Source organism: Lepidochelys olivacea, assembly GCF_965140295.1.
Source record: "Lepidochelys olivacea isolate rLepOli2 genome assembly, chromosome: 2".
NCBI lineage: Eukaryota > Metazoa > Chordata > Testudines > Cheloniidae > Lepidochelys > Lepidochelys olivacea.
This window is the reverse complement of record NC_140412.1, coordinates 159,171,468-159,191,948: the sequence shown is the minus strand read 5'-3', so window position 1 is coordinate 159,191,948 and position 20,481 is coordinate 159,171,468. Positions and strand designations below refer to the sequence as shown.

At 39.0% G+C, this 20,481-nt stretch overlaps 1 protein-coding gene across 3 annotated transcripts in view; it reads right to left on the bottom strand.

The window, feature by feature from the left end:
- Positions 1–20,481, bottom strand: part of PLEKHG4B (pleckstrin homology and RhoGEF domain containing G4B) — a 133,418-nt gene that overhangs the window by 61,402 nt on the left and 51,535 nt on the right. For all 3 annotated transcript variants that reach the window (XM_084619709.1, XM_084619711.1, XM_084619710.1), the window contains exons 3-6: positions 18,658–20,032; positions 12,377–12,580; positions 11,812–11,935; positions 1,827–1,920 (exon numbers count right to left, since the gene is read on the bottom strand). In XM_084619709.1, coding sequence (XP_084475835.1) covers positions 1,827–1,920; positions 11,812–11,935; positions 12,377–12,580; positions 18,658–20,032 — 1,797 coding nt within the window. The remainder of the gene's footprint in view (positions 1–1,826; positions 1,921–11,811; positions 11,936–12,376; positions 12,581–18,657; positions 20,033–20,481) is intronic.

Sequence of the window (20,481 nt, the reverse complement as noted above, 5' to 3'; positions counted from 1 at the left end):
TTTAGAAGATTTAGTTACAATGAGAACTTGAGTATTTGATGGAAATTTTCCCAGTGCATATTTCTTTTCTCTCTAAACTGTTTGCTTCGGTGCACCAGCTGTGTGTAGGAAGGGCAACTATCTAGATCTAAGTGATACATATGGTTAGTGTCTGTCTGCAGCTGTGGGAAAATGGCTGTGTAAAACTCACAGGGTGATGTTAAGTAAATGCAGTAGCTGGAAGTATTTGCACCTCAAGTCTGAAAATGTTTGATCTATTGTTACAATACTCAAGTTCTGACTAGAACCATAAAAGATTAAAGATCAAAAATCATTTTGCTCTAGTCTTCTACTTTGTTTACTTTGGGCACCTGACAGCACTTTGGAAACAGTTACTTCCACTGTTTCCCTTTTTTGAGGCAGTTAGGCCTCATGCAGGTACTATGTGGAGCTGATTATAGGACTGCAGCTTCAGGCAATCAGTTTCCTCTCATGTTTGTGTGGATCTTCATCCAGTAAATGGACAGGGGAAAACATTTTAGGAAAGATGGTCAGGAGAATAAGAAGGTTTAATATCTGAAACTACTTTTAACTTTAATTTTTTAAATTGATCAGATGGACAGCGTAGCGTCTTTCAGATGGACAGCGTAGTGTCTTTTTAATCAGAGTGCAGTTATAATATAGGGCTTGTGAGGGTAGATGGGAAAGAGTGAGAAGCTGGGAGGAATCATAAAAAAGTCATCTACAACAACTTGTTCTTGTTTTGTTATTTTTTCCTTGAACAACAAGATTACCATATCTACATCCTGCACTGTTTAACCTTAAATGTCAACTATGGCGCAAAGCAGACGCTCCATGGGAAAATTTTGCTCCTCTCCCAGTGAGTTTTCAATGTTTTCATTTTGCTGTTGTCATGATTCAGAAAGAAGGCTGGGATGTACGAACTTTGGAAGAATGTCCATTTTCTGACTCTGATTAATTCTGAACTGAACAAAAAACACTTCACCCTTGTCAAAGGAATACTGATGGAAGCCAAGCACATTAAAACGCTGTTGTGATGATGACACGCTAGAGTCACTGTAATGTCAAAATACGTTGTAACAGAAAATCAGACTAGAAGATACTGAGATCTTTGTACTAGTGTCTTTTCCTTTTTGAACTGTTCAGTGAACCAGCACTAACAGATCTTTAGTTTCACTGTGCAAACAAAAACAATTCACTCCATTAAAGACAGGAGAAAAGTTGGTCTCAGTTGTCAAGACATTCTGTGTAACTTTTATTTTGCTGTTTGTTTCCCTCAGTGCACCAAACTACAGATTAACAAAACGATTGTTGGATAATATCAAATGCAAATGAATCTCCATAACAACTTCCCGATAAGCTGCTCTAGTCCTACTCACTGTTTGAGAAAACCGGACTTAATGTCAACAGACAGACAGTGCTTTTTTTTGTAGAACTAGCACTAAACTCCTCTCAAGAACACACCATACTTGTAATTTTGTATTTTAAATCTATTTCTTCTACTTATATTTATACCTAATCTGCTTTAACTTTTTCAACTGATCCTTTGATGATCCTATTGTGTATCACAAATTAATTTTTTCATGTGCTGAATGGAGAAATTAACTCGGAAAGGAAAGAACTACAACTGGCATTAAGTTCAACGCTGTAAGCTCTTTGGGACAGGAAGCATCTTTTGATTGTCTGTGAGCACAGCACCCAGAAAAACAACACCCCAGGACCTGATTAGGGGCCTCTAGGTGCTACCACAATACAAACAAACAACATTTTTTAAAAATACTAAGATTTTATTTTGTGCTCTTAAACAATGCACCATAAGCACTTACCTGTAACGCTGTGAAAGCTTTGAAAAGACCAGGACTAGGCTGGCACTTACGAGCATCCACTAAAATAACGAGCCCCAGATCACGTACTTCCTTCCTAGAAACAGAAAGGCAGATATTTCCTAAGCTGCGTTTCCTCTTGATAAAAGTATTCGCTAAATATTTATAAAATTGTATCCAAACAAACAGATTGATGATTGGGCCATCTAGAACAAATATATTTTATTTCCAGTCACAAATAAAGCAGCAGACAGTATATTATGCAGAAAATTATTATGGGCAGGTCAGCCCCTCCTATTAAAAAATCTGTTGTAGGAGCTCAGGGGTGGGAAAACTTGTGATTCCTTCTCAGAGTTTTCTCCAGATCATACCGTCAGGGTTGAACAATTTGCTGTTGGGTTGTCTCTAGATTTCTTGTGGCCCTTCCCATTCTCCTGCCAGCATAGCCCCCTCTCCAGTTGTTCACTGTATTTAGAACTCTGCCCCCTCCCCCCCCCCAATGCCTTAAAAGCGGAGTTTCCCCTGTACGGAATGGCTGTTTGGTTAAGATAATACAGCCACAGTAGATATCCTCCAGGTTTACGGGGGGCGGGGGCAGGGAGGAGTAACAATGTACCTAGACAATGGTCCCCCATCCATGTCCAGATCTCTATCCCTGGAGAAGGCTCTCTGTGAGTCTGGAGATAGGGCTGGTGGTGTCAGCCAAGTAGTTGGGGTCACTTTTCTCATGAAAATGTGTAGATTTCTGTGGGGAGGGCTCTCTCTCTATAAGGTCTGAGGGTGGGGAAAATGATCTGTAACTGTAATACTAAGTTGAAATGAGTTCACACTCATGAAAAACTAATTGCATGGCAGACTGATGCCTTGTGCTGGAGTGTCAAATGGTAATATCCCTATTTTTCAGATAGACTGGTGTAACTGAAATGCTTTCTCTAATATGAGGGTTTTATCATCTAGATGTAAACATTTATTCTAAGTTAAACATTGTAGGAGTTGCATGGCTTTGGGGAAAATTATTAGATCCGTAAAAAGTTTTAGCATTAAATGAGAAGGCAAAAAGGAGGTACGATTCCCAATACATTTGTGCTCTTACAATCCAACTTTTCAGTTAGTCAAGATTATAGACTCTATGACTCGGATTTTAAAACACATTTTCAACAAATTTGGGTGCCTGATTCCCTCTATGCTACTTTGAAAATCCCAGCCCATAACACTAGCAAATGACACTGCTATTTTCAGGGGAAACTACAGTATTGGGGACTATTCTAAGGCCTAACTGCACTCGCTTTAAGGGTGAAATTCACCCCTCTGCTGAGACAAACTGCACAGGATTTGACCTCTCAGATGTTACACACGTGAAATATGTTGTTTCAAATTTTGTTTAAAAGCTGTTTTATCATCCTCCAGGCTCATCTTTACATGCTGTAATTATATAATCTAAATATGAGGTTACATATATTTACACGAAGTATAAACAGCAATTACCTTTAAAGGCATTAATGACATATACACACAATGAACAACTAAACATTACTTTAAAAAGCCAGGGCCATTCCAAGGCAAACATTACTTTCAAAGAATGTCAGGGTTGTGAAGCAAGTTCAGAAGAAAAAAAAAAAAAAAGAATTACACTATTAAACATTAAGGCACCCTCACTGCAATGTGAGTGGGTACAACCATCAGACATTAATTTATTATGCCCTGTAGTGGGGAAGTGCAGATTTTGGGCTCAATCTAGCTTCCATTTAAGCCAATAGCAAACTTCCCATTCACTTTAATAGGAGTCCTAATTTCCCCCCATGCAAAAACATCTTATAGATGTGAATAGAAAATTATATCCGTTCTGCAGTTCCCTTCTTCCACCATCCTGAGAGAAAGAAAAGCATTCTCTATTACATTCTACAGGTTTTACAATTAGTTCTGTAGAACCTTACTGGTTTTGTCCCTATGAAATTCTATATGACTTTTCCGTAAGAGGTAAGAGCTAGATTGCCCAATTAGGCACTGTGACGTTATCTGATTAAAATATGACCATGTAGATCATTGTTGCTACCACCGGTACATAATTGCAACAAATCTTTTACAATGTACGTTAAGAAAGGTGTCTATGGAAAGGGTATGATCTGCTGAATATGATTACGCTATTTTTATGCATGAATCATTTTTGTATTTGAAGTTATGAGTATTGGCTCTATATCTGGATTTCAAATGTTTGCTCTTGGGGTAATGCCCACAAGGTATTTAGTCTTAGCTCACAATGGACCAAGGGAGATGCCTATCTATACTTAATGGACTTTCCTGCTATGACTAAGCGAAAGCATGCATGGACATGTGACTTGCCTATGTGACCCCAAACACCATCTTTTACCTGTAATTTTCCACTGTGAGAACATTGGGAATCCCTTCAATTGGCATAAGCTATAGAAGGCCCTGGAAACATCTCCATTTTGCCTCTTTCTTACTCAAGCCTCTTTCCTGCTCATACCTCTGGACTATGGACTTATTTATACTAATGAGAGCATTCTAACTAAGGGACTGAGGACCTTCCAATGATTTGCAAGCAACCAGAGACTTGCCTTAAGCCAGCAGTTTATTCCATCACTGCTTCAAGCCTGAACCAAGAACTTTGCAATTGTTGTATGTATTTGATTCCTTTACCCAATTTTAACTCTCACCTTTCTTTCTTTTTATAACTAAACCTTTAGATATTAGATTCTAAAAGATTGGCAGCAGTGTGATTATTGGGTAAGATCTGAGTTATATATTGACCTGGCTGTGTGGCTGGTCCTTTGGGATCAGAAGAACCTTTTATTTAATTAAATTGGCTTTTAATGAACCATTCATCTTTAAGTCTAGTGTTTTTGGCAGCAATACAAGGACTGGAATGCCTAAGGAAACTACTTTTCTGACTTCTTGTTAGCCAGTGTGGTGAAAGAGAAGTTTACTTTTGTTGCTGCTTTGGTATATTTTATGGGCGAATAACCACCAGTTTTGGGGTGTGTCCGCCCTATTTCTCAGCAGTTTGTCCTGAATTTCTATTCTCAGTTGTGACCCACAAAGGCATGGTTACAGGCACCACCCAAGCAGAGGGTGCTGCAGAGCCACACAGCTAGAAGAAGTGGTGGGGAAAGGACTGTGACTCAAGGCCTGATCCAAAACCCACTGAATCAACAAAAAGACTTCCAATGACTTCACTGGGCTTTTGGCTCAGAGCCAAAAAATGGTACAACCCCCGCTTAAGTTCCCTGGCATACAGGGGAATACACCACAATGGATCTGGCACGGTGTGGGGTCAAAGTTGAGCGGGGTCATGGTCCTCTAGGGGGTAAGGTATGGCCCTGGGAGCAAAAAGAGGCAGCAATCTCTTGGCTTCCGTGAGCACTGCAACTGCATCTATCCCTGCTCTTTGTCCCCTTCACATACAAACCTGGAACAGTATGGCCCTAACTGTACTTTTCTTTAGTTTTTGAGTCTGTAGAGTTTGATACAAAATTTGTGAATTAGAAACAAAAGGGTTTGTTACACAGAAAAATTAATTTCTCTGGAGTTATGTGCCGAAGTAGACTTTCTTGAAAGTGGAGAGACATTTTTCTGCAGTGGTAGATAAACATAGGCCAAGACTATAACATGGTTCAAAAAAGAACTAGATAAATTCATGGAGGATAGGTCCAGCAATGGCCAGGGATGGTGTCCCTAATCTCTGTTTGCCAGAAGCTGTGAATGGGTTACAAGGGATGGATCACTTGACAATTACCTGTTTTGTTCATTCCCTCTGGGGCACCTGGCATTGGCTACTGCTGGGAGACAGAATACTGGGCTAGATGGACCTTTGGTCTGACCCAGTATGGCCATTCTTATACTAGACTAGATTCTCATCTGCACCCAAACAAAGAAAATGATTCTGGGTCGCGGATCGTGGAATTTATTCTGTAATGACCTGGTTCCCTCAGGGCTGCTCTAAACTAGACCAACTGGTGAGAGCTCCAGGGGACTTCTTAGCCAACTGAGGACTCCTTTAAACCAGGAAATTTCAGCTGGACATGTCAGTCAGCTATCCAGCCTCTTTGGTACAGCAATATATGGCTTATTTCTGGCCCGCTGCATTTGCCAAAAATGCCACTGCTTTGATTTAGGGTATGACAGGGCCCTTGATACACTTGTGGAAGTTGTGTGAAGACCACTGGTCAGTAGTACTGTATTTTTAAAACTATACAAAAAAATATCAACATCCTCCAATACCTGAGTTATGACACTCATGTATCTACTAATTCATGGGGAATTCTTTTAAAAGTATTTTGAGCAGAACTATTTGTCCAACATTGGGCAGAAAGACAATTATATCACAGGATTATATTTTATATTTGGAATGCTTTGATGTTTAATTCAAGCCACGTAGGTTTTTTTTATTTTATATTAACTTTTGGAAACTTTTCAAAATTCTCACTATTTAAATAGTACTTTTAAAAGCACCTTTACTATGTTTATTAGAATGTATAAAGGCACAGAACAAGACCTACAAGATAGGAAAATTGGCAACATTTTATATATCCGGCCAATTTTTCAATCATGCTCGGTTTTTGTCGTGCAAATAAAACTGTACACAAAGTTCTCCATAAGTTACAGTACTGTTTGAATTTGCACCCTCTATTCTATACCTGTGTGCATGCGCAGAGGAAGCAGACTTTAAATTTGGTCCATTACTTATAAACTTAGATATAATTTCTTAGATATAATTTCATCTGTTTCCCCATATTAAAAAATGGTGTCACAATTATAAGAGCTCTCTGAAATTATTTTAATAATTTTTTTCATTGAAAAATGGTCTTTTTTCAAATATAAAAGATTTACTGAAAAACTTGATTTCTTCATTTATATTTTTCATTACTTTTTGGTCAATTTTTTAAAAACAAAACCATCACATTTTTTATTCACTGAAAACCAGGTTTGTGATACAAACATTTTTATTTAAATTTTCAGTGAAAATTTAATTAAACAATTTTAGAAAACAAATTGAAAAAGATGGATCCATTTGAACCTGTAAAACAAAAAAACCCTTCAAAATGTTGAATTTTTAAGTGATTTTTTAAAACCAGTTACACTGACTATGATAGAATTAAGGCTCCAATCCTGCGAACGCTTACACATGAGTAACTTCACATCTTTGAGTCGTCACACTTGTGGTGTTAGTGAGTTCAGCTGGGATCTCCTGGGATCGGCCACGCTTGGGAACCCCCCCCAAGCAATCCCTCTTTTTATGGGTTTTTCCATGGGAGCAAACGATTTGAGCCAACATGATTTCTCAGTTGATACAAATTTGAGGAAATACTGCAAATGTGTTCCTCATGCGCTGTACTGCATGAATGTAATGAAAAATACATCTTATGTTTTGCAATTCTGCACAGAGGAAAGTGAAAGAGACAATTCAGTAAGTTCTGCTTGTCCATTCCAGAGGTTATTCCCCATTATGGAAAGCAGGAGCCTTATTTATTTAAGTTCCTTTTGTAAAATCTCCAAATGTCATGACAGTAATTTGTACCTAACAGCACCACATTTCCTACCCAATTTAAACCTTTATTCACTTGGATTCTACAGCTGCTATTGACTAAAATATGCTTTTTGATGAAAATGGAATAGAAAAAAACCCCCTACTTTATGAGATTTTCATATACGAAACTCACTATCTGCAGTGTACAGGAATTGGCTTGCATCCCTTTAAATAATATGTGAACCCTCTCGGGTATGTCTACACTACATCAGGGACTGAGCCTCCCAGCCTGAGTAACAAACTTATGCTAGTGCTCTGAAAATAGCTGTGTAGATGGGGCTTTGACACTGGGGCTTGGGCTCTCAAGGCCCCACCTCCTGGCCCCCAGGCTTGAGGGCCCAAGCTCCAGCCCGAATTGCAATGTCAAAGCTCTGTCTACACAGCTATTTTTAGCACGCTAGCATGAGTGCCACCATCGCAAATCTATGGCTTAGGCTGGGAAGCTCGCTTCCAGGTGCAGTATAGACATACCCCTAAGGACCCTCATGGTCTTATTTTTTTCCTAAGGATAATGAAGTCTGTGCAGTTTTCCTCATGTTTTGATATCCCATGTTTCCCCGTACTTTGTGAACTCATTCAAATTCAGAGATATAAAGATGACTGAATTTACATAAAAACTCTGGCTTCACAGTACTAGGAACAGCATTCATATTTTACAATATATAACAGGACAGAGTCTGAGAGCACCGTGCAAAGAACTTAATTCTCATATTTGTGATAAAAGTAGATAATATAATGAAGAATGCCAAGTACCTCATTTTCTCCTTTTGCTTTGAAACACTGCTGAAATCAGTGCACATCCTTTCCTTGGGACTTTTGGGTGATTTCCAATATTTTACAGTTTGGAGATATCTGAGTTTAGAGGTGACAGATGAACTCCTGATCCGTGTCCATTTAGACCACTGCTCTAGGGGACAGTCTTCAAAAGGAGTCTGTTGCATCACTGAACATCCCTGTTACCTGACCATTGGAGTGGGACTGACACTAGCCTCACAGGAGGCCTGCCTGGTTCCCACTAGCAGAGGAGAGCAAGAAATTAAAAAGGGGGAATATGTAGCCTGAGAGGCAAGAATAGGCTAATGGGCTATTATCCACACTAAAGTATACATTCTATACACTGAGTAGACCACAATACCCGAAGATACCAAACAAAGACTAAAGAAAAGCAGAAAAAAAACCCTCTATAACTATTCTTATTAAAACCAACGAAAATATCCATAGGTCAAACTGTAGATCTGTGATATCAAAGATTAAAGTAGTCAAATTATAGAAACACTGAAAGCAGCTGCAGGAAACACACTCCACAAATAACTTCAGAAGTCATTGAAATGTTTCCTGGTACAGGATTGCACCCTGCATTCTTTTCACAAAATAAATGTAATCAGTGTTATACATGAAGCATCAAATTTGCAAAGCAGTCTCACCCTGATCTCTGTAAATTGCATGCACAGTTTCATAAACACACAGCAAATCACTTTTTATCTAAATGATTTGTGCATACAAAATTGAGGACAGAAATTTAGAGACCTTTTCCTATTTATAGAAAACAACAGGGAACACTAAAAGGAAATTGAATGAGTAATAAACAAAGGTAAATGCAAAGAATAAGTCCAACAGGGTTCCCAAATTGTAACTCCTCATTTCCATGGATGGGGATATTATCCTATACATTTATTCCAGGCAGGGAATCAACCTATACATTCCAGTTCTAATACATTTTTCACTGCTATGAGCTATACACATTCTAATAAATATAGATACAATTTCTAAGGCCCAGATTTAGGAAAACATTCCTGTTCTCTACAGCACTTAAGCACATTTGTAACTTGAAGTCAATGAGACTTAACAACATGCTTAAAAAGAAAGAGAAAACTTGTGGCACCTTAGAGACTAACAAATTTATTTGAGCATAAGCTTTCGTGAGCTACAGCTCACTTCATCGGATGCATGCCTAAAGTTATACATGCACTTATGTGCTTTTCTGAAGCAGGGCCTAATTGCATACAAGGGAACTTTTAATTAATAAAAACAAAAAATTGTTTAGCACCATCCTTTTGAATGTCTATCCAAACTGGGCTGACCCTCCAAGCATTTTGATGCTCTGCCATTCCCAACAGTGAAAATGGCATTGTTAAATTTATGTGACACAGAAGAACTCAACTAATTTCAACAACAGACATGACTTCCAGTTTATTCTAACAAAATGTATTTGTTTCACTGACAAGTTTTGTTATACTTGAAACTTATCAAAACATCCAAAGCTACTAAGTATTAACAGAAATTTTTTTTGTTAACTTTAACTTAAAGGAAAATTGAAAAGAAGTAACATAGATATTCAAATACACTCTCAGTGCATAAAATCTCTTAAAAAATAAGTGCAAACATAAAATATCACACTGCATATTCGACAAACAAATTTAACACAGCTACATAATCAGCACGCAGCCTCAACCTATTCACCAGAAACTTTTCTAAACCCATATCCCCTTACCTGTGTGCATTTCACATATAAACTGTGAAATCTCACAAAATACACAGATAACAGAACCAATCGCACACCATCCTCAGTTCAGTTGCCTGTTATTACCTAGAGACCCCAATATTTTGCCTTTTCCCCTCGCTATACAGAGCAGAGACGTGATCCTTCCACATCCTACCTACCCACAATGATCAAGGGACGGCAACCTATCACATATTAATCTCCATATACAGTCCAGAAATAACCCCCTTTCCAATGGCACAAAAGACCAATGTACCCCACCCACCCTTTCTTTACAGAATGAAAAATCTCATTATACCTTCCCTATTCACTCTCCCATTGTTGAGTCAGATACAGATACTTTCCAGATACAGACCATATGCCCATCTTCATCTACATCATTGAACACACACAGGCCACAGATCTCAAAGCTCTTCAGGTATCTGGCTCCCCACACCACCCCACTGCCTCTCCCTCACCTTCAAGACTGAAGAGTTGCACAATATTCCTGGCTCCTGCTCCTCTCCTTCTAACTGAAGGCTTAGGAAATTTCAGGATCAGGATCACTAGGTGCCCTGACCTCATACTGCCTTGCACAACTTATGGGACATTTCTTACTAATGGGAAAGCTTTGAAATGCCATCAGTTCCTCAGGATCCCTGTCCTGTGAAGTGGAGGGGTGATACACAGGGGTCCCTTTCCTTTATTCAGTATCCCTTAGGCCATGTGGACTTTATAACGTGTGCATCACTATACAAAACAACACCAATTTTTGTAAATAAGTCTTTTAAAAAGTTATTTTAAATAGTGTTAAGTCCTAGATTTTAATGGTATTTTATTATATGTAAAGTCTGAAATTTTACAGTCAAGCTGCTTTTACCTAGAGGGACTTCAAAAAGCAGTTATTTTGTGTGAAATTTTTAAAAGTGCACTTTTAAGCCTCTGTCATCTATTAATGGCTTGACAAATATCCTTCAAACTTAAATAATTTCTACGTACCCTGAAATTAAATCCCCAAACCTCTCCTCGTGTGAAAACCTATAAAGGGAGTGAATATAGGGACTAGAACGGAAACCTGGCTGCAACCTTAACTAGCGAGCTGCTACTGGAGTCTGTCCATAGTAGGGTAATATTTAAGGACCCTCAACTCAAAAACATTGTCATTGTTGTACTTTGGTGAATAAAACCACTGTGTACTTTGGCGTAACGAAAACCATTGCTGCAAACAGAATCATCATCATTACTAGATTAACCACACAAGGCTGGACTAGATCTCCAATCCTGTAGGTCCAAATACACAAGCCTCTAGTACCTGAGATGAAAGAAAACCAATATAAAATATCACAGTGCACTATGAAAGAACCAGTCTGATGTGCCTAATTTTCAACCAGCCACCAGAGGGCAAACTGTTCAAACACACTAGCCATCACAATTAGACACCTAAGTAGTTAATTTTGTCCAAAAATATAATTTTGTTCAAATACAGCTTTCTGCAAGGACTTTTAAGGATATTTAAATATGCAGATATTTGATAGGATAGTAAGAAGTTAGTTTTGAGCCAGAAGGACACAACGGTACGTTAGACAAACTACATGTCAAATAACGAGAGTTATTTAATGGCAATAAAACAAACCGCAGCAGCAGCACAGCCAAGTAAAGCTGGCAATTTTCATCCAAACCAACTTTCCTAGCCAAAATCTTTGAGTAGCTAAAAATGACCGTTTATAATGGAACCTGGTTGCAAACTTAAGCCCTGATTCTGCAATTTACACAGGTCTGTGATGCTTGCAGAGACCCACACAACTTCAATGGGGCTCTGCATGAATACAGCAGCCCACCAGGGCATTATAAATTGCAGTACTGGGGCCTTAACTAATAACCGGCTGTTACTGCTCTATAATAAGCCCTCTGTGATTGCAACATCTGTGTCACCTGAAAAATGACCAGCCCAGCTCTCTTCATACCTGGGAATGCTATAGAAATACATCAGAAGACGAACAAGCTCTGTACTTGTGGAATGTTCACTTGACCAGATGGTATTTCTTGTGCAGACTTGCACCACTGCTCTGCCACCCCGGTCTCGGCTTCCTAACCAAATAAAACACACAAAGAAAAGCCATTGAAGAAGCATGACTGAGAACGAGTGATTTAGAAGTGTGTGTGTTTGGAAAATGACAATGCAGAAACTCTTAAAAGTGAAAATCGTAGTGATTTTCCATCCCCTGCATTTACCTTATTATACTGATTGTGATCACAAAATTTCTTAATCAGTGTGAAGATCATTCCTACATATTTAAGTTCCTACTGGTGATTTTGATGGGCAAGATCTCTAGCTGGTATAAATTGGCTTGGCTCCATTGAATGGAGTTGTCAATTTATACCATCTGACCCATATATCTTCTAAAAATAACTTTCTGTGGCAATCAATTTATCTTGTCTATCTTTAAGAGATCTGTGCATATTATACTATGCATGTGTGTGTTTATGTTTCATTTATCATCAGGAACATTGTTATCTGTAATAACATACCACATAGAGAAATGACTCCAGACTGCAGTAATTCCTGGTTGATTTCAAGTAATTGGTTTGGTAATCTGTGACAAAGGTCTCCAGCATTTGTAGACAGCAGCTCACTCTCACAATGGAATAGCTCAGGAGATGCATTTGTAATTGTGCTATGCTCACCCTGGAAACTGTTTCTTGAGTCTATTACTGTTGAGTGCTGCGGAAAATCTGGCCAAATGAAAGACAACTGGTTAAAATTTTTGCTTTTCTGTGTATTTGAAAATTGCTCTTTAGGCAGCTTCCTATCAACATGTAAAATTAGCATATATTTGAAAATGAGCATATATAAACAGAACAGAAACCATATATAGATTACATTAAAAATAAATTAAAAGAACATTACAGTTGTAAAGTTAAACTCTCAGAAGTCAGGAAATTCCAGAATGAAGGTTGCCCATCGGACCTGTGCATATGCATGATTCAGTCTAATTATATGAGCAAAAAGAAAAGGAGTACTTGTGGCACCTGAGAGACTAACAGATTTATTTGAGCATAAGCTTTCATGGGCTAAAGCCCACTTCATCAGAGTATTTTCTCCACAGGACGCTGCTACTCTCAGTGCACAAGAATCATTCTGCTCCTCTCCCAGCTTGTTCCTGGCTCCAGTCTGTTCCTATCCTCCCCAGGCTCCTAGGTTTGTTCCCCTTCTGCTCTTATTCCTCACGTCCAGTTCCAGTCTCTGTCCCCACACCCACCACAGCTCCAGCCCCCCTACTATACTCTTCACCCACAAACATTCAAGTCAGGCTATTCCTCCTTCTAGTTCCTCCAGCACTAGTGGCCCCTGGCAGTCATGAGAAGCAATTGCAGGGAAAGTCCCTTGGCTGGAGCATACAAGCTCTGTGGGATGTTGCATGAGCACTCAAATTGAGTAGGAGATGTATGCTCAGTAAGGATGGAATAATCAAAGAATAAAGCTGCTAGCATCTAATAAACTTGCACTGAGCATGTGAGAACTGAGATTTTCAGAGGTTTATAGTTTGGCTAATTTGGAGCAAAATTTCACAGGGATGGCAAAAGGCATATCACTGACATGATGGTGACCACCTCTACCAAATTTCAAGTCACTGCTTTGACACATGGAGGTGCTACAGCTTGTTATAATATTTTATATATACAATATGTTATAATAATTTTGTTAATGAATATGGACAAAACAATGTATTTTGCCTAATTTTGTTCTTGGGAATAGCGAAACTGCGTTAGCTGAAACATCTGGAAAAAAAAATCAGCCTGAGGCAGAAACCCACCATGGGAAATTTCAGCCCAAACAGTTACAATTTGGCAATGTTATAAGCAACCAGAAACAGGGTTTTAAATTGGTGACCCTTCACTATAGGCGTAGCTACCATGTCTGCCTATGCTAAAGCTTGCATATTAAACTGAATGAAAAACACTGGGATTAATGTCATATTAAGTTTGCAAAACAAAGCACCCAGAGGTCTGGAAATTTCAATCTCAACTCTGCTATGTTGTGCTTATGCCTTCAAATATGATCAGGGCTTAATTTGCACCAAGGTTTGCCAGGGCTGAACTCCGAGACCTCTAGGCTTGGCAGTTCATAGCCCTGGCACCTCTGGGCTTGCTGTATCAGTTATGAAAGTAAAAAACTTGCTTGAGTCCCGGCACATAATTGCTTGAGTCCAGGCACCTCCTTCATCACAGATTAAGCACTGAATATGGTCTCTCTTTATATAATTATAAACTATTGTTAATATTATAGAAGCAGTGATAGCAAGTCCATAGCCAAACCTGCATTCAGATTTTTTTTTTAAACATAGAGCAGGACTAAAGCCCCTGCAATTAACTGCATTTTCCATGTCATTTTTAAAGAAAATATTTACAGACTTATGCAGAGCAAATATTTTTAAATGAACCCTGATTGAAATGGTCCGGAGCATCTTGCTATTTTTGGCTCTCTGTGGCTAAAGAACCTCAATCACCAAGCTTCTCGCACACACATAAATGTAGTTCCTATAACCTCTCACAGATAACATTAAACATTTGAAAAGTGGTCGAACACAAAGTTACTCCCTTAATTCATCATTCCTTTATGTGGCTCCATAAAGAAAAGCCAATGGAAATGGCCAGGATCAACTAATTACTTCTTCCCTCTGAGGGTGCCCAGTCTGCACTGAGGCTGGGATCACTTGCAGGCAAGCTGAGGTTTGTCTTGTCAGCCTAGTTTGGCTGCCATTTTCCACCTAAACATGCCTCTTTCCATTTTACAGTCTTTAACAGCAACAGGGAGCAAGCAGGAGGGAAATTTACAGCCATATTGGGTTGACACACCCCACTTGCATTGCACCTCAGCAGCTGAAGTAATATACTACAGTGATGGGGGGAGGCATATAAATAAATAGAGTACATTAGATAGTAAGGAGACACTGGATCGGATTAACTTCTTCCAGTTTAGTAGGCAGGAGAACCACCCTGATGATGCATATTCTTATGTGTAAATAAATATACACAAATACACAGACAGAAGGGAAAGACGAGAAAAGAAAGATGGAAGAAAAATTCCTTGGATGACATCGCACATTTCAGAGATGTCTGCATCCCACAGTTGCTGTACCTTTGAGTGCTGCTCAAGAAACAGGGAGAGATCAGAGTTTGCTAAATAGGAAAGGAAAATTCAGCTGGAAAATGGGTATTTTCAAACATCTGAAAGACTATTACCAGCAACAGAGAGAAAAAACAGGAGTTAAAAGCTATAAAAATACACTTGATATCCCCCCATGGTACTTTATATTACTAAATGATTATAGATAAAAATCAGTATTTTATGCTGGTGTTGCTAAATAAGCAAAACTGAGTTAATTATGGAATAACATTCTTGGCACAATGAAGCAACAAATGGCAGTGGAGTTGACTCAATGCCAAACTGAAGCTGTGGCAAGGCACCTAATCAACTGCAAAGAAGAGGAAGAACTGTATGGTGGCTAGGGCATGGGACTGGGAATTTGGAGACTTGGGTTTTGTTCCTTGACTTTGCCAATGTACTTCACATAACCTTGAAAATTATCCCTGCAATACATAACTGTTATTGTTACTAAAAAAAATAAATCAGAAAATGGCTTTAGCCAAATCAACACAACTATACAAGTGGGACAGTTGCTCAGCTGGTATAAATCATCCTAGCCCTGTTAACATCAATGCAGCCACACGGATTTAGAACAGCTGAAGGACTGGCTCCGTTTAATGTATTTATTTATCTGGAAATGTTCTGAGACATTGGGACTGGCAGATGGCTGCCATGCTCTCTGCAGGATTTGGCAGGGATATTAATGCCAAGGGTGTGTCGTAGCTGAAAAATATGCAATGTGCTTGAACCCTCTAAACTCTCACTAGGTGCTCCATTAGCTGAGAATGTGCAGCACCTTGCAGGATTGGGCCTTGCATTTTCAGAGGAACCACTAATCTGAAAGCAAGGCATGGAATTTAGGTTTATTTTAATGCTTTCCGGGATGTAAATGGTTGAAATTACATTATCTGCTGTTGCTGGTCTATTCCTTCTCTCAGCTGATGGAGAGGAGGCAGAAATCTTCTCTTCCCATAAAACATATTAAAATCACTTTTCTAAGAAAGTTTTAAATCTCTCTCTATCTTTGCATCTGTGCTAAGAAGTCTTCAGGATCTCTGCTGCCCCACCTAGGTTCCACAGCCATGGGGACAAACGCAAACCCTAAGGGAGCCAGACTTAAGAGTCTGCCCTTCCCAAGGCAGAAAGTGTGATTCCACTTCACCAACTGCCATGTATAGCAATTGGAATAGCAGGCCAGGGGAAAATGCAAGGGGAGGCAGTCCTGCCCTGTTATCCTGGGGGAGCAGAGACTATTCCACCTGATTGACAGACAGAGAGTGGATGAGCCATGATTCATGAGGACAGCTCTGTTCAGCCAGAGAATGAAGACAAGGCCACCAGGTCAAAGATAAACTCTCCTCCCCATTAGCAACTAAGGTAGAAAGTAGCAAAAAATCTCCCATGGAACTTCCCAAACTAACTGGAATATCAGATGGAAGAGACCCCATCCTAAACCTGCTCCCTGTGCTGCTGGAGCTACACAAGTTTTGCTACAGCCCTGGAGCATGATCTCCCCATCTCTAGTTGTCATGCAGCTTTGTGGTCCCCCATCTAAACTGGGCGCTAGCACTCAGAGGATAAAGCAACATGATGTAGGGCCAGTTTATGATGTCATCAGAGGCTTGCATGCCCCTTACAGCAACGTAAAGTTAGGTCAAGATTTGGCGTTTTGATACCATTGTCAGTTTTTACAAAACATGACTATATCCTAGCGTGAACCATTAATCCTAGCTATGATGCCATTGATATACGTCACCATGAGTACAAATTTTGTCAAAAACGAAGAGTCCAGTGGCACTTTAAAGACTAACAGATTAGTCTGTTAGTCTTTAAGGTGCTACCAGACTCCTTGTTGTTTTTATGGATACAGACTAACACTGCTACTCCTCTGAGATTTTGTCAGTTCACCTTTGGATATTAATTAAATCAATCAAACTGTTCGCTGAAAGAACGACTGGTGAAACCCAGCAGCCTTATCACTTAAAGACTATAAAAACAATATGGCAGAGTGTTCCCAGTTTCAGTACTTGTGCTCCAAATTATCAAGACATTATTCCACATTATCTTAGGTGCTAAACCACGGCAATACAGAATAAAACAACATCAGCAGATTAACAGAATCTGGCAATCACCAATGGCAAATGCCCTGCTGGAGAGCTGTGAAATCACCTGAGATTTGTCACCACACAAACTGGAAGAGGGGGCGGTGGGGGAGGAGAAGAAATCTCTGTCCAGAAACACCTTTCCAAAAACACCCCAGTGCATAGCTCAATATGCTAGTAAAAATTATGTACTACAAAACCCCACTGTCTTGCTCCCCACTGAGCAAAAAAAATATTTAAAGAGGATTCTTGTCTTAGAAATGACCCATCCATTTCTAAATAAATAAATACATACATACAACTTCTGCATTTCCCTTAGACTTGCAAGCATAACCTCTGAACTCTAAATCAGGAAAAAAGAAAACTCTAACTCCCAGAAGCTGAATCTGTGACCCCAGTCACCTCTGCTGCCAATCTTAAAATCAGTTGACCATAACATGACAATTTTTTAAGCAGAACTCCACACTGAAGTCAATAGGAATTTTTACTTAAAAGCTTATGGCATGTTCTGGCCTACTGACTGACATTTTTATATTTTTATTGTGGTTTGATTCTTGTTTGAATGTAGAGTTGATACTGCGATAAATATATTATCTGAAATATAAGAACAAAGAAATGCTGCAGATGAGAAAAGACCACACATTTATGAAGTTTCTCTGTTGTTTAAATGCCATTAAATTACGTGTTTCAGAGTAACAGCCGTGTTAGTCTGTATTCGCAAAAAGAAAAGGAGTACTTGTGGCACCTTAGAGACTAACCAATTTATTTGAGCATGAGCTTTCATGAGCTACAGCTCACTTCATCAATCTTGTAAAAGTCTATCAACAACCATTAAAAATATGTTGCATGTTATTTGTACTTCAATACCATGTTTGTTGTAACTAGCCACACACTTTCCCTTATTTGAAAAACGGGCTCAGATAACTTAGTTTTGGAGGGCTAAGGTTACTTTGGGATAATGACTGTCTCATTAGAAAGGTGGTATTCATGGTGCTCTCAGGACTGCATTTCACAGCTATTTAACATTTACTTCTCCATTGACAATTTGCATTTAAAGGTAGTTGATTTTTTTTTGGTACTGATCCAAATCACATGGAAAATAACTCGAGTTGTTTTTAATGTATAAAATATAAAGTATAGAGGAGAAAGTCCAGACCTTCACTACATGCCCAGCATCTATGCTTTTGGTAACGTCTGTAAAATGCCAATTGACTCCAAAGACATTACATGGGATTAACTGAGAGCAGAATTTCATGTGTGTTTCAAGAAGGTTTTTGTTGATCTCTGATCAATTTTTTTAAAAGCAGAATATACAAAGCATTCTGAAAAGCGTATCTTAAAGCAATGGAAATAAAATAAATTTACTTAAAGTATTAAAACAGTAGTAAAATAGATGTGAAATAATAAAACATTGATGATGTCATTACTATTTGTGCTTTAAATCTGAGCTCAGAAAGCAGAAAAAAAAAGTAGTTTTATGTACAAAGTTTATATATGTTGGTGCAGGCAAGCTAAAGATATTATAAAAAATAGAATCCATGTTGTAGTTTGGCTTTTACCTTCAACCTCTTTTTTGCATTTGTTGCTTTTCACCGTAATGAATAAATGACCATTGGAGTCCAACTTCCCCAGTCTTAACGCATGTCCATTTAAGAGCTTCTTAGGGTTTGCACTTGCTGAACTATCTGAAAACAACCTTGGACTATGATCCTTGCAACGCGAACTCTTATGTGACCTATCTAAAGACCGAGACCTTCTCGGTCCAGCCCTGCAATCTGCTATTGAGAAAGTTTCATGAGGTACAAGCAGTTTTTCTGAGGCCTGTGAACAATCTTCAGGCCTTATGACCTCTCTTGTTTCCTCCTTTGGTGCAAGTCTATCAGCAAGAGAATCTTCCCTCTCAATCTGTTTATCACAAGATTTGCTCTCAGAGATTCTCAAGTCATCATTCACTTCATATGAGTCCACTGTCTGGTCTGAAGACTCCTCTTCTGCAATTGACTCCTCTGAGCTGGAACCAAGATTCATTGGATTTTGCAAAGCTTCCATGTATGACTTTCTAAACAAGCGCCTTGTCTCAAAATATGAAGAATCCCTGAGTTGTCGTCTTCTTGGACAAGGACTGCTCAAATCTGTGCTGAAAGTTATGCTTTTGATGCTGTTCTTTTTCTCCATTATGGGAGATAATGCTCCACCTTTTAATACTTCAGGTGTCATTTCAGGCTCAGTGGCCTGTGGTAAAGCCCTCTCCATCATGCTGGGGCAGTCCTTAGTCAACGTGCTGAGATTTACGTACTCTCCTTTGCTCTCCTCAGCTGGGGTTCCAGAGAATTCTAATTCTGCCCTACTTTCTGCAGTATGAAGTGGACTATACACTTCACTCCCTTGGTTTCCATGATTATCAGTAAGTGTTGCTTCTATGACTGTAGAGCCAGTATCATTGGAAGTGGAACTGTCACGTGAACTATTGCTCTCCATGGTCTGTGTCATTGTTTTCACATCAGTATTATTACTGATTAACCGGTCGAGGAGAGGGCTACTGGAATAATTATGCAGGATTGTTTCAGCTGTAGGGACAAAAATAGGATTCACTATATTCTTCCAAGGTGTTCTATATACAGCTGGGCCAGTGGTAAGTAAGCAGCTTTGCAAGGGAACACTCCCCCTTTCACAATTTACATTTTCCAAAAATTCTGCTGTAAAAACACATCCATACATGGTTTCAGGTACAATAACGTCTTCCATTCCTTGTCCATGTCGGGAGAGGCATTTTAAAACTAGTTTTGCTGACTGCTTCCCAGCCGGAAGAATTTGTAAGTAGAAATCGCCTGGTTTCAGACGGACTCTGTGAAGAGATGCTAACTGTACTACTACTTTTTCATGGATGCACAGTGGCCAGCCTTCATGGTAGAAAATAAGACCAGTGTATTTAGCCTGTAAGGAAAAGAGAAAGCAAAATGTCTGAGGAAAAAAATCTTTATCTTGGAAGACAGCATTTTGTTACAAATATAAAACAGTGGGGTCAAATTCTGCACTGACTACTCCATCATTGAGCTCCATGCAATTAGACAGGGCTATAAAAGGTTTGTATAACAAACATAACACAGTTTAAATAGTGTCTCTTAAGATAAGGGGTATCAATATTATGCCTCTTCCCACTAGAATAAGCTACTAGTTTACTGTTACATTGTATCTTGCAGCCTAATTACATTAATAGAACTGATAATAGTTTCAGGAAAAGGTAGGTCTCTTGGGTATAGAAAAAAGGGTAGCAATAGGCCACACACAGGCACGCAGATAGGAGCCAGTAGGAGCAAGCTTAAGATAAGCCAGAAAGATAAAAATGGCAGCAAAAATAAAGGAATGGTAAACTCTTCCCTTTT